This window comes from Nicotiana tomentosiformis, chromosome 7 (assembly GCF_000390325.3).
Source record: "Nicotiana tomentosiformis chromosome 7, ASM39032v3, whole genome shotgun sequence".
NCBI classification, from domain to species: Eukaryota; Viridiplantae; Streptophyta; class Magnoliopsida; order Solanales; family Solanaceae; genus Nicotiana; species Nicotiana tomentosiformis.
The window spans coordinates 29732562-29748332 of NC_090818.1; the positions used below are offsets into that span (position 1 = coordinate 29732562).

The following is a 15771-nucleotide window of genomic DNA, read 5'->3' on the forward strand; positions in this document are numbered from 1 at the left end:
GGTCACTATTTGAACTTAAACTTTTAATTTTTCATCAAAATTCCATATCTCGGGCTAGGGACCTCGGAATTTGATTTCGGGTATACGCCTAAGTCCCAAAGTACGATACGGACCTACCGGAACTATCAAAACATGGATCCGAGTCTGTTTGCTCAAAATATTGACCAAAGTCAACTCAGTTGAGTTTTAAAGCTCTAATTTACATTTTAATCCATTTTTCACCTGAACAATTTTCGGAAAATTTTACTGACTACGCACGCCAGTCGAAGAATGATAAATAGTGATTTTCGAGATCTTAAAATACAAAATTAATTATTAAATTTAAAGATGACATTTTGGGTCATCACACTTATTAATAGCCTTTTGGCTAAACGAACTTTTTTGGGGTCAAAGATATTTGTTTTCTAATGTTAAGGAGTTAAAAAGTACTTTTGAGTTGAAGCAGAAGCAGTTTTTGAGAAGCAAAAAAAAGTAACTTATCCCCAAAAATTTTTGTTTGAAAAGTACTTTTGAGAAAGAAAAAAAAATTTATAAGCACTTTTTAAAAAGTTTGGTCAAACACCAATTGCTGCTCAAAAGTGCTATTCAAATTAATTAGTCAAACACAAACTGTTTCTCACCAAAAGTAATTTTTTGAAAAGCAATTTTCAAAATAAACTGATTTTAGAAGCTTGGTCAAAGAAGCTATTATTAATATCTTTATTTACCTAAATGGTTTTGAATATGATTTAAGTCATATATATTGGTAATGCAACTTTTCTTTTCTTTTTTGCATTATAAGTGAACTTCACATATTAGTTAGTAATTTGATTAGATAATGAATTAATATTTTTAAGTCATATATATTGATAGTGCAAAGGTTTCTTCTTTGAATTATCTGTGAACTTCTCATATTAATTAGCATTTTATTAGATTATGAATTAAATTTATTAGGAAATTTATCTGTAATTACCTAATAAATGACTTGATTGTGTAAATATCTACATATTATGTGATGACCTGATAGGTCATTTATAATTTTATCATTCATTTCTGTGTTCCGAGACCTCGAATAGGTATGTTTAGCCTTTTTCGATTCGCGTGCGCAATCCATGTCCTTTTTCCGAAAGATTTTTATGAGAAAACTGATTAAAACGTAAAATCGTGCCTTAAAACTCTTTTGAGTTGACTACGGTCAATATTTTGTGTAAACAGACCCGAATTAGTATTTTGACGGTCCCGGTGGGTCCGTATCATAATTTAGAACTCGGACGTATGCCCGAAATCGAATTCGGAAGTCCCTAACTGATTTATCATAATTTGTTGAAAACTAGGAGTTTAAATGTTTAAAGAATTCATAAGTTTGACTGTAGTTTGATTTTGTTGTTATCGGGTTCAAATTTTTATTCCTGAACTTGGTATAGGTTCGTTTCAGTATTTATGACTTGCCTGCAAAATTTGGTGCAAAACGGAGTTGATTTGATGTGATTCGGACATCCGGTTGAGAAATTGAAAGTTCTTAAGTTTCTTTGAAAATTCCATTTGTTTTGGTGTCTGATTGATGGTTCTAGGCGTTATTTTGATATTTTGATCGCGCGAGCAAGTCCATATGATGTTATTACCCTTGTGTGCATTTTGGTTTGGAGCCCCTGAGTTTCAGATAGATTGCGGATGTTTTTGAACTTAAGGAAATGCTGGTTTAGCTTCTGCGAAGAGTAAATTGGGACTGGGAGGAATTGTTCTTCGCGAACACGAAGAGATGGTCGCGAAACCGGAGCAGTGGGGAGTCTTCCCTTCACGAACTCGGCCATTCCTTCGCGAACTCATAGGGTTATGGGGGGGAACTAGGGGTGGAACCTTTACTCTATACGAACGCGAGCTCAGCCTCGCGAAGGCGAAGGCGAGGTGCGCTTAGCCTACGCGAACGCGTAGGGTAGGTCGTGATCGCGATGGACATCTGGGCAGTGCTCTTCGCTAACGCGTCAAGTGTCTCGCAAATGCGATGAACACCTGACACCCAGTCATTTAAACTTGTAAAAATCGGCATTTCACCCATTTTTCACCATCTTTTCATTTGAGCTCGGCCTAGAGGCGATTTGGAGGAGAAATCTCATCACCCTTTCATAAATTAGTGTACTTTAACTTATTTTCTTCCATTTCTATCATCATCCATTAATTTCTAGCCTTAATCTTTATTCTTTTATGGTAGAAAATTAGGGATTTGGGAAGAATTTGGGGTGGGGGGGTTGCAAATTTGAGATTTAGACCTCAAATTGATGTCGGATTTCGAAACTAATTGCATACTCAGGCTCGGGGGTGAATGGATAAATGAGTTTTGGTCTGAATCTCGGATTTTGATCAAACGGGCCTGGGGTTGACTTTTGTTAACTTTTTGGGAAAAGTGTAAAGATCTTAACTTCATGTATTGTAATTGATTTCCCTAGCATTATTTGATGTTATTGAGTTAATTTTGGTTAGATTCGGTTGGTTCAGATACGGAGTTTAGAGGAAAGGCCCCGGTAGAGCTTTGATTTGCTGGCGGAGTGAGGTAAGTGTTGGGTCTAACCTTGATTTGAAGGAATTAGGAACCCTTGAGCTATGTGCTATGTGAAATTCATGTGTAGCGGCGTATATGCGAGGTGACGAGTGTATATACGCCGTCAAAATACTTGTTTCCATATTTTTTCGTATTTCATTAATTATTTTATTCCATATCATAACTGTTACATGCTTTAATTGCTTCCTATGACTTAATTTGCTACTCGTCATTTATTATTTTCGTATTAAAATGTTAGTTTCTCCCATACTTCGATGATTTAATTGCTACTTGCCTTAATTGATTTACTTGTATCCTTTAGTTGTCATTTATTTGACTTGTCTTGCTGCATAGTATTAATTTTAGCGAATTCTTGATTTGGTACGAGATTTTCTTTATGTTTCTGCTTTCATATTCGTTAATCATAGAGATTCTTATGATTCGAGTTGTTGAATTGATTTCATTTATCGAATTGTGTTTATGGATCGGGTTGCACGCTGCAACAAGTGAAATAAGGGAGGATTAATATTGATATGGCGGGATCGGGTTGCACGCCGCAACAGGTGGAATAATGGAGGATTGATATGGTAAAATAAGGGAGGATTATGATATTGATTCTGATTATATGGTGGGATCGAGTTGCGCGCCGCAATATATTTTACTTATTATTATTGTTATTGACATGGTGGAATAAGGGAGGATCATATTTGTACGATGGGGTCGGGTTGCGCGCTGCAACGGTTTATGTGTCTTGTATTCCTTGTTGTATTATGTTGGCTTCAGTGTTTTCGTACGAGATTCTGAGGGTGGGAATTTCTGGTTTTACTGGTTTTCGAGGATTGAGTTTATTGTCATGAGTTAACTGCTTTATTTCCCTGTATTTCCTTTCCTGTCATTATTATAATAATGCGTACAGGTTATTGTAAGTGACTCGCCTTAGCCTCGTCACTACTTCGTTGAGGTTGGGCTCGACACTTACAGAGTACATGGAGTCGGTGTACTCATACTACACTTTGCACTTCTTGTGCAGACTTTGGAGTCGGTCCCAACAGCGGTCAGTAGATTGCTCGGATCGGACATTTGACGGAGACTTGAGGTACAACTGCTCGGCGTTCACAACCCTGAAGTCCCCTTCTACTTTATCCTAGTTGCTTACTTCTTTTCAGACAGTTTTACTTTCATTCAGACCATTATATGTATTATTCTAGTCGCTCGTGCACTTGTGACACCAGTTCTGGGTTGTATTTATATATTTCGGTTGTTACGACTTTTCGCACTTTATTTCAGTTCTATTACAGTTATTTCAGTTTAATTGGCACCAGTTAATTTGATTTGTTAAAAATGTTCTAACGTTGGCTTGCCTAACGAGTGAAATATTATGTGTCATCATGGTCTCGAGGGTGGGAATTTCGGGTCGTGACATATTACTACAAACTTCGAATTGGAATGTTGATCAACAAAAATATTCTTAAAATATTAATAAACTTTTATGCCCTTCAGAGAAAAATTATTTCCTTAAGAATATCATATGTTGAATAAAATTATAATTTTAAAATTAGAACTATTTTGAAGATCATATTTAATTTAAATATGATTTTTTGAAGACCAAACTAGAGCTTTTCAAATTAGATAAAATTTAAAATTCTCATTCGCATGAACTTTTTTGAATTGCACTTGGATTCAAATTTCTTCGCCAGATGACATAATTGGTAGAATTTTAGTAAATCAAACCCAAAAATATATGCTCATATAATATTAATTGTTGTAACTCCTTAAAATTATTTCATAAGTAATTAGTTTGATATTAGGTTTAGGCTTTAACTTTATCCCATTTTTCGTGTCTTTCGTATGGGTAAATATATATTTCTATTTAAATATGGCATCTCAACTTGAATTACTAATCAACTAAAGAATCTTATTCTTAATGACCAATTAATATCATATAAATTTTAAATTAAAAATTAAACAAACTCGGGAAATTCCAAATGCTTAAAGTTGTTGGACTTACGGAACATCAAGTGCTATGATTATTAGAATAGCATCTATATAATTTCTCAAGGTGAAATAAATTCTCAAGGTGAATTTATTAATTGAGACAAACCATTGAACATTGGTTTCATTGATAACATAATATAGTAATATAACATGCCAAAACTCAAATCTTAAGTATCATATAAAGGAGGAAAAGTACAATAACAACAACAAAAAAGAGCGACGAAAAATTAATAAAAAGAATATTAAAAGTAATACGTGTAGATAATCCAAAAACTTCTTCTCCTTCACGTAGTACCAAGTCACAATATAAAGCAAGTATCATAACCAATTTGGATGAAAATCGTCACCTTTCAGGATCTTACGGCAAGTTCTTATGGTCTGAGACCAAGTCTTGTCATATGCTTCTAGAAATCTTGCCCATATTTGTTATTACCCAATCATAGTTCTTTTTTCCTATTTCTCTCTTTGAAATCAATCCTCTTCCTACACCGATTCTACAAGTTTTTTTCTTCTAAAGCTCATAATTTTCTCTAACAATGGTAAAGAAAGGGATTAATTTTGTATCGATCTGAATTTTGTCATGCCTAGAATTTGGATGTTTTCTGGGCTTCCCCTTTTCTTGTTGGCATTCCGATGGCGGGATAGCAGCAGATGGCTATTAATTATGTGACTCGATTGTTCGAATTGAAATTGTCAATCAATAAATTTTGAAGGTGTTTGACTCTCTCTATGACAGCGCCAATTAAAAGGCTTCGAAGCTTTTTTGAATTCGGATTTTTCAAAAAATATTATTTGTTTGGATTGGGTGTTATTGCAAATGATTGAGAATATTCTATGGAGTTTATATCTCGATTTTGAGTGGGTGAAGAGTAGATTTGATTTGGCTTGATTTTCATATTAAAATTTGAAGAAGAAGCAAAAGAACACACCACATACAAAATATATACAAATCATATACAAAATAAATACAAAAGACATTGTATAAAATTTGTATGAAAATTGTATTTAAGTTGTATGATGTTGTAGTTGCATTTAACTGGGTAAGAATGATGTATGAAAGTTGTAGATAAGTTGTAAACAAGTTGTCTACTGTATAATTAGTTGTATAAAATTTATTTTTAGTATGTATGTTATTGTAGATATATAAAATTTTGTATTAAATTTGTATGTTGTTGTACCATATTATTTTTTTATTAAAATAGGTAATTATGACAAAGAGAGTAGAGTTGTGCTAACTATGGCTTAAAATAGGTAATACACAATTAGAAGGAGTCTTATTTAGATGGAAGGACAATTTGGACTCCGTTCCCTTCGGTTACGTCCTTTTCCAAGTAAAGAATCTCCTAATTTAAGGTACTAATAATAGACTGTATATAAATTCTAAGAAAAACTTATTTAGGGCGGGTAATATACAAAATTTGAATAATTTTGGTAAATAAGTTTCAAATATTTATACCAAAGAAAAAATCCTGGGAATGTCATATAATACTCTGCAAGTATCGTAATGCAGCGCTGTATCAGAATCAAATAATTCTGTCATTTTCTAAGAATTTGATGCGAGTCTTCTCAACTATCTAGTTTTGTCATTTTTAAGAAAATTTGAACAACTATGGGAGTTCTACTACTTGAGAATAGTCTTGAAATTTCACCATTGGGTCCCTGGTGAAAGAGGACAAATAAGGTGTGTGGCAGAAAAAATTAAAAAGAGAGAAGATTTCGTCAACCAAGTGGGACATTATGCGACCCCTAAGCAATTGAGGTTCTCGCTCATCTCTTGGGGAAATTTTTTCCTCATCCATTAGCATAGCTAAAATTTGAATGAAATTAATCAGCATTAAGAAAGTAAGCCCCTTGGTTTGATTGAATTCGGCATTGCTGTAATCGGAATCAATCAAAAAGCTTATTGACTTAATATAAATTATGGCATGCATCTTTGAGGAAAGCGGTGACGCCAAACATCATCCCAAAGGCGAATCAACTTACCAGTTACCATTGCCCAACCAAAATCTAGCCCAAATCTTACCTGAAAGTCTGTAAGAGGATGCATGTAAGTTTTACTGTTCATTTTTGCCGATTTAACTAGATTTTAAGACCTTATAAGTAGAAACTAACTTGCAGGATTGCAAGTGCAAGTAATCAGAGGCAGACCTATGTTTGAAGTAGAGAGGTCACAGGACCCCATAAACCTCGACAATTGTTTTGGATATATATGTTGATAATAGTATATATTCTACATGGAACCCTTAAGATCGAAAGTAAGATTGAGTAGTCCGCTCAAGTGCCCCCACGATCTTCAAATCCTAGGTCTGCCTCTGCAAGTAATTATATGCAAAATTCAATGCCAGTATGCCATTTATGTAGTTCTTCATGATCTAGTTAAATGCTTGACTTGCCTCAAATATAGGAAGCACTGATACAAGACCTTCACAAGACAACATGGAGCATAATTACAAGTTTAAACTAATTCACCCACAAAATAAAGTGAAAAGAAACAAGAACAACATTGATAACATTTCAAAACAATAATGCTAAAATTCGAAGCGTGTGATGCTAGCCATCACACGACTATTTAGTATTAGAAAGGTACATGGAGAATAAAACACCGTTTATCTTAAATATCAGCAACATATGTTTTAAAGTCTGCGCATAAGCAGAGGAGCACCATACTGGGGATGAATAGTCACAATTGCAAATGGAGCATGTGTATAAGAAGGGGATAGTTCAAAGGAGAATTTTTGTAGTATCATAGTTACTGCCATTTTTGCTTCCATCATTGCGAAGTTTTGTCCAATGCAAACACGAGGTCCCCAGCTAAATGGTATAAATGAGACTTGTCCATTTGTTGCCTTTGACACTCCTTCACTGAATCTTTCTGGTTTGAATTCCTTTGCATCTTCACCCCATATTTCCTTATCATAATGTACTAAGATTGCTGGTATAACGAGTAACACTCCAGCCGGTAGATGTAGCTCCCCTAATTTGACTTCTTCTTTGTTCCTTCTACCAAATGCTGGTAATGGGGGGAATAGGCGTAACGTCTCGTACAAGATCATTGTTACCTATGAAAAAATATTGCATAAGTTGGCAATAAAATTAGTTCACTTCTTATAAACTTCAGGAGTCATGCCTTTCAAAGCTCTATACATATAACCAGTGCGGAACCAAGAATTTTACTAAGGGGTGTCAACATCTAAAAAAGTAAACACAAGAAGAAAATAAGAGGAGTTAACATATAATATATATACATAAAAATAAATTTTTGGCCTGGCTAAACTGTGTAACTTTACTGGCGAAGGGGTGTCAGCATAAGGTGGCTCCGCCACTGCATATAGTGAGGTCCTTCCAAAATAACTTGAGAAAAGTACTTACAATTTTCAAGCGACTTAGTCCTTCCAAATCTGGTTTATCATTTCCAAAGATCTGCAACACTTCCTTTCTGGCACGTACTTGCCACTCTGGATGTAAGCACAACAAAATCATTGTCCAAACAAGCAACACTGAAGTGGTCTCTTGGCCGGCAAAATAGAATAACTTGCACTCTTCAATCACTTCTGATGTTGTTATTCCGAAGTCATTTCTTCCATGAAGTTCAATTTCTTTCAAATTGGATTCAAGTAATATGCCTAATAAGTCATCTTTACTAGTCTCCCCTTCTTCCATTGCCTTCAATCTTTTGTCGATGATACGCCTAATTGTTGTTTGCACTTGCTTTTCAATTTCCAGCATTCTTTTGTTCCTTTTAGTAGGCAAGAACCTATACAAACAAATTCAAGCAAACAAGAATAGTTTTTTAGTAGAAAGGCAGAGTAGGACAGTTGCTTTTGTATTTGTTAGGGAGCAGATCTTTTATATTTGGAAAGAATTAAAGGTTTTGAAAGCACAATAAAACGAATGTACCTTGATCCTGGTATATAAATTGAACGTCCTATGTCCATTACATACTCAGCTTGTTCTTTCTGAAGTTCAAATACTATTCTTCCTTCTTCATAGCTACTCCCAAATGCAGTGCGAGAAATGACTTCACTGGTCATTATTTGAAGGTCTGGCCATACATCGAGCTCGAATGATGTTTCTTTTGGAACAACCTCCTCCCATTTGCTTATCATTTCACTACAACTCAGATAAAATGCAGGCAGCATATGCTGTACAAACAAATTAATGGAAAAACCCGTGCTTGTTATGAATGGACGACTTCTTAATGTTCGAGACATCTCAATATGCAATTTTAAGACATGAGAATTTACCATGTTCACTAAATTTGGTAATAAGAAAGAGGTATAGCAATAACCTTTAGCTTCTCGACATGGAAGGCAGGACTAATGATTTTTCTGTGTTTGGCCCATTTGTCTTCCTCAAGGCTGACAAGACCGTGAGCTAATAGCTTGGCGTATGGATTGGGATGAGTTTGCTTTTGATACACATAATTCTTTGTGAAAATCTCCTTTAAATGCTCAGGATCCGTGATCAACACTATTGGATACGGTCCAAGCCAGACGAAGGAGTTTTTACCTGCGAGTAATCAGTTTTGAGGTAACTTTTTCTATGCTAATCTTTCTCACCTTTAATGAATGTTGGACAGCAATGAAGGTAAGCAAAAAAGAAATAGTTCGTGCATGTAGATCTTGATTATTTTCTTCCCTTTGGATGAGTCAAATACTCAATTATTTCTGTTTTACTGTATTTTTTTGGCGAGTTCGGTCAGGAGGGACAAAAGAGAGATGCTGTTCCGTGGGTCAGTTTCGGGGTCGGGAGCGAAGAGAGACCAGAAGAATGATTCATTTGGATCGACGAGCTTTTTCAGCCCAAAAACATCTCGACTAGACGAGGGCGATATAAAGGTAATGTTGATGCTACGAAAAAGAAAGTCGCTTCAAAGCCTTACCATCCCTTCGCCGCCTCCACAGAAAGCAAGGCCCTGGAAGGAATTCACCGCCCTATGGCTGACCGGCGATTACTAGCGATTCAGGCTTCATGCAGGCGAGTTGCAGCCTGAAATCCGAACTGTGGACGAGTGAACTCTATAAGAAATAAAACCCGATTCACCCTGTAATTAATTTTCCAACGCTATTTAGCTGTCATAGATTGGAACTACCGGTTTGGTGCAGGGTGAGCGATTTTCTCAAAGATTAGAGATGTCACTGGTACTATGTTTCTGTCTTTGACTTATCGATTGAGGGGTGCTTCTTATCCGCGTGGACAAAGAGAGAGAAGAGAGGGCTAGGTCAACCTTATGGATAGCGTAGTGTAAGGACGGGATAGGAAAGAGAAATGCTCAATGAAGCGCTCAAGAGAAGGGTGTGGGGCATTGAGCAGGGCTAGTCAGCGCCCCGGAGTATGTAGATCTACTAGACTAAAAAGAAAGAAGTTGGTAGCAACAAAACTCTTTCTGAACCACTAGAGAGAGTCACCTACAATAATCAGTCTACCTACGCAACATTGTAGAGAGACGTTCGATGGATAAAATAAAAGAAAGAAACAAAGAAAGGCGTTTTAACCGGAGGCAGATTCACGATTTGAACTTTATAGGTTTTAAATTTTAGGATAGCGACATCATGTCAAGGGTCATGAAAGTATTAGTATGTATTCTCATATTTTCTTTTTCTTAGGTTCTTATTACTATCTGTTGTTTCTTTCGTTTCGGTCATCTTATTATTTTGATGTTGTTAATGCTTCTTTTTTATGGCGTCTACACTACCTTTTGTTTTCCATTACTGTTGTGCTAATTCTTTTCTTGAGCCGAGGGCCTATTGGAAAGAACCTCTCTACCTCTATAAGCTAGAGGTAAGATCTACGTACACACTTTCTTCCTCATGTTCCACTATGTGAGATTACACTCCGTATTTTGTTGTTGTTGTTGACATGTGTTAGTAAGTTGGTCTAGAATTTAATTTTCGTGTATATTTAGTGAATCTTTTAATACATATACAAAATTTAGACTTAAAGCTACTGGGCTTCGGCCGAACCATACTCAACCTTCTAGTTTCGCCCCGGATTTTAACAAGAAAGACGTGTTATAACTGGTTAAAATACTCTATAATCAATCAACAATCCTTCAATTCTAAATTAGTTGAGAATGACGGTATGAATCCCTGCTCTAGTCCACTCCATCCTCCAACTATGAGTTCATATGGTCTAATTTTTTAAGCAATGGCTTCAGGCAACCAAAAGTCTTGAGAGCTCCCCACTCCCCAATCATTCTATATGAGTCAGCTATTGTAGAGCCGGGTGCACAAAATATTCCGTATTCACATAGGGTCTGGAAAGAGCTGTATTCCAAAAAATATGATGTAGAACACCTACCTTAATGCAAATATTAGCGGTTTACACGGCTAAGACCTTTAACCATGCTTTCACTAATTAAAAAATAGATTTCTATTCAGATTCCCAATAAAGTATTGTACGACCCTATATGTTTTTCAAGAAACAGGAAACCAATTTATTTTTTATTCTTCTTTTAATTATCATGTCAAGCTGAAGATTAAAATGAAAATTATTTTAATTAACATAAAGTACATATTCCTAACCATTTTCATTGCAAATTACCCATGTTATCAATACCCCTTATTTACGATACAACCAATATTATAAAATTGTTTATTATTTTCAATCAGTACAAATTTCTACCGTTTAACTAGTGCAACACGAATTTGCAAACAAATACCAAAGTCAGATTTTCATGCACACAACGTTATATTTAAGATCATGAGTTCCAAAACTCTTTCTTCGTTTCTTAAAGTGAAATGAGAGGGAGGGAGTAGCTTCATAAATTAGTTATTCTAGTAAAGAAAAATTAGAAAAGTACCATTTTTGTTGATGGCGTCAAGAAAAAAAGGGATGAGCCTTTGAGCAATATCATCAGAGAAATTGATGGGCTTAGACTTGGCTTCTATTATGCTTTTTGTCAGTTCGTTTAGATCTCCATAGAGTAGCTTATAAGGATTTCCCTTGAGACCCCTCTGTCTTAAGCATTTCTCCATTTTCTTTGGCCCAAACCAAGCCCAATTCAACACTTTCCATGTATATACCAAGATAATTGCAATACTGGCTGCTGCTATTATGCTGTACATCATCTCCATTCTCAGAAGTGACAACTACTCCTTGAAAGGACTTACCTCAGTTGCTTCATCTTAAATCTTAAATCTTAAATACTCTTAAAAAGGGAGAAGGTAACTAGACTTGTTAATTTCTTGCTCTAATTTGGACAAGATAAGACCACCTATTTTTTCTCTAAAATATCGACGACAAAAATCATTGTCCAATACTAATAAAGACGGTTGTCAAATCGATGTGGAGCCTGGACCCACTCCATTGGCAGGAATTTTAGAAGAGGATGGATGTCAAAAAAAATTATTGTGCATTAAATCTTGTCTTTTTATATATTTTGTGCTCTTTTAGTATACTTAATTGTTAATGATTATAATTATTTAATTGAAAAAGGTAGCTTAGTGTATAAAATATCTCGCATTTCACGCCAGGTTCGGAGAAGGACCGCAGTATATGATTTAGATAATCTATTCTTTTGCAAATATTAGTGACTGCTTTCACGACTTCTTGTCGTTTATTTTAATTATTTAATATTTATTTTAACTAAATTAATATGATTTAATGAAAACTTAATACCTAGTAATTGGCAATGGGAACGAGAATAGATTTTTCCAATGATTATTCTTCAACGTAGTTGGGAGTGAAAGCGGACAAAAGACTCGTTAAGCGTGCAGTCTCTGGCATAACTTTAAGTCGGACTAGGAAATATTCCTTACCAAGGAACTTCGGATTATCTAATTTCCCCATCAAACGCTTCTCGTAATATAATAAGTTGAATTCTTTCTTTTGGGAAATAACACTACTACGGAAAAAAAAAATCAGAAATTAGAGGCGGACAAATTTTATAGTTAAACAAAAAAATTAATTATTAATCTTATTTAATACAAATTATCAAAAACTTATATTAGCTATAAGCTATTTTTTAACATATTAGCAAAGAAATTCGTATTTTATTTTGTAATTTATAATGTTTTAATATTTTGAAACAGTATATTTTATCGCTAGAAGATACTCCTTTTTTATGAATCTAATTAATTCTCTTGCATTTGGAATGGCGAACGCATAAGTAGGGGTGTTCAAAATCGAACCGAAACCGAAACTCGAACCGAAATCGAAATTTAATGGCTTATTGGTATCAGGTTAACGGTTTAACGGATGGGAAACGGATTGAAATTTTTTTATTAACGGCTTATCGGTTTGGGGGCGGATTATTCAATTTTCTTAACGGATAATTCGTTAACCCGTTAAGAATATATATATATATATATATATATATATATATATATATATATATATATATATATATATATATATATATATAAAATTTATTTTTATCCATATATATATATTAAATATCAAAAACTCTTCCACTTCTTCCAGCTATTAGCTTAGCTTATTCTCCCACCCTACTATAAGATTGTTTAAGCTGCTGTCTATGGTTCACCTCTGCTTTTGTTTTTTAAAACTAATGCCTGCTGTCTATGTTTAATAGAAGAACAACAGTGTTGTTGCCACAACTTTTATCCCACAATATTGACGATAGTACTGTCTTGAATTATGTTCTGGGAAAATAGCGCATCTGCGTTTCCTGTAAATTGTTTACTGCTTATAATTCATCCCTATTTCTATACATAATTGTCTTTTGCTCGGTGTTGTTTGTATGGTTAATGATATAGCGTGAAATGTCTGGTTGAGAGTTTAAGTTAGAAATTTGAAGTTGTTGTTTGAACTTTGAAGTTACATAAATTCAAGCTCTGTTAGGCGTTAGCTGCATGCCAAACATTTCTGTGTAGTCTGCTCACTTATGGGTTAATCATTTTGAAATATGTATCCTGGACTCACTTTGAATATAGACTGGAATTTCCTATTTTGAATTTGTATGCTAGGCGTTAACAGACATATGTATGTCTGGACTCATGTAATGTAGTCTGCTTTGGGATTTAATGGTAGGCATTAACATACATGTATGTCTGGACTCATATGTAGTCTGCTTTGGGATGTAATCTAGCCTACAATGTGTTCTACTTTTTTCACTCTACAATACATGACACACTACATCATTCTTATGTAGGCGTTAGCAGACATGTTTGTCTGGACTCAATGTGTAATTTCTTATTATGAATTTGTATGCTAGGCGGTCAACAAACAATTAATGCACGCAATATAGATTTAATTAGGCCGATAAACCGCCCGATAAGAGCTAAATCGATACCAATCCGCCCGATATCTTATCGGGTGGCTAGCGGATTAATACATTTAAAAGCCGATAACCGTTAAACCAAACCGTTAAAAGTAATTAACCGCCCAATCCGCCCGATAAGCAGCCCTACGCGTAAGGATAGTGATTTAAAAGTTGAAAAGAAAGGGTGGCTATCTGGATTCAAGAAAATTTCGAGTTCTCACAAGGCTCTGTTTTTCCTTTGAAATGGACGACAAACAGTTGCTCCCTCGGTTCACTTTTACTTGGTGCGTTTTGACTTTTCATGCCCCTTAAAAAATGATAAATGAAGTGTATAATTTATCATGATACCCATATTAATTGATGCATATTTTATTGGATTTGATAAAATAATTTAAAATGAGTAATAAATATTGTGGATATAACATAAAAAATAATTTGTCTTCTCTTGATATGCGTAAAGTGACAAGTAAAAATAAAAATCTATTTTTAATATACATGTCAAGTAAAAGTGAACGGAGGGAGTATATATTAAGAAGAAAGTGACAGCAAAAAATATATTCTACTTTCTTAGCTTATTTATTGTTCTCTATTTATATTTACTATATGGCCGTGGGCCATTCAAACACATATCTGGCCTAAAGCCAAAGTTTAATGTGAGACCTAATTTTTTAAAAAGATTATAATATATTTTTATTTGAAGTCTATTCTTTTAGATTTTTGAGATGTAAAATTATTAATAATTTTCTTATAATTATTTTCTTCTAATAATTCCTTTTCAATTGATAATTTAGCCAACACACTAATTTTTTTTAAGACATTGTTGGTCTTAGGTAATATAAGCATTTGAAAAGTGATCAAGTCTTTTTATTTGATTGAGTATATCGATTAGAGTATATTATCTTATGTTAACAATTTTAGTTCAAACTTAAATTCAGACGTTAGGAGAAGTATTCACACTGCCTATTTATAAGTGAAACGATTACTTTATTTACGTATATAAAAAAAAATTCTTTCTTTCTGCATGAAAAGTCTACTTTTGTATAAAAAGTAATAAATATTATTATTTTAAAGTACATATAAACCTGTTATTTCTAAAAACAAATGGGCTCCCGAATTCTGGTGGCATGAGGCGCACCCTTATTTGGTAGAACATTAGAGCCGGCTTTGCATATAGTGATCTTGGTAGAATCCGTCGTTTATAAATGATAGTGTAGTTCTCCACATCGTCATTTATAATCATGTTACAATCATGATTATTAGGGTTATATAACCTATGTCCAAAGGATACATTAGTTGTTTTTCATTTGCCAAAATGCAAAGTACATGCCATACATAAAGGTATATTCTTTTTAACTTCGTGAAATCATATAAAACACGTCATTTGTGACGATTATATCTATACTTGAAAGTTGGTGTGTGTATATATATATATATATATATATATATATATATATATTAATTAAAGGTTGAAGATATATTAGAAGTATGATGTCTTCTTGTTAGGAGCATGTAATATAAAATTTTGTTATGCATTATTCTTCGCAACAATATTATGATTTTGACCTCTTCAACTATGAAAACAGTTCTTGAAATGTCGAAATTATGAGGTGTTTTATTTGGTGGTTATTGATATGCAAAATTCAATCCATTTATTGCTCTTCCTAATGTAGTTGAAAGTTTGAGTTGCATCTATGGAAAGCGCTATACAAACTCTCACAAGAACAGATGAAACATCATAAAAATTAAGCTGAACTAATACAACACTGTAGAATAAGGAATAAAAGAAGGGATTAATTTTGATGTAACGACCTGGCCGGTCATTTTAAGAGTTATAGTTGTTTCCCTCTTTTACTGCTCATTTTGTGCTTTATAACTGTTATGTGACTTACCAGGGTAGTTGGTTCGGGTCCGGAGAGGTTTTGGAATGAATTGAGACACTTAGTCTCAAAGTTGGAAGCTTAAGTTGAAAAGGTTGACCGAATGTTGACTTATGTGTAAACGACTCCGGAATGGAGTTTTGATAGTTCTGTTAGTT

At 34.2% G+C, this 15771-nt stretch overlaps 1 protein-coding gene across 1 annotated transcript; it reads right to left on the reverse strand.

Annotated features, from left to right (window-relative positions):
- Window positions 1-6987: 6987 nt before the first annotated feature.
- On the reverse strand, window positions 6988-11727 carry LOC104108546 (cytochrome P450 CYP72A219-like). The gene is made up of 5 exons (XM_009617612.4): window positions 11313-11727; window positions 8799-9019; window positions 8408-8652; window positions 7880-8264; window positions 6988-7569 (listed from the first exon to the last, which is right to left on the reverse strand). Exons 1-5 carry the CDS (start codon window positions 11584-11586, stop codon window positions 7144-7146), a joined length of 1551 nt encoding a protein of 516 aa, XP_009615907.1. The 5' UTR covers window positions 11587-11727; the 3' UTR covers window positions 6988-7143.
- Window positions 11728-15771: the final 4044 nt, after the last annotated feature.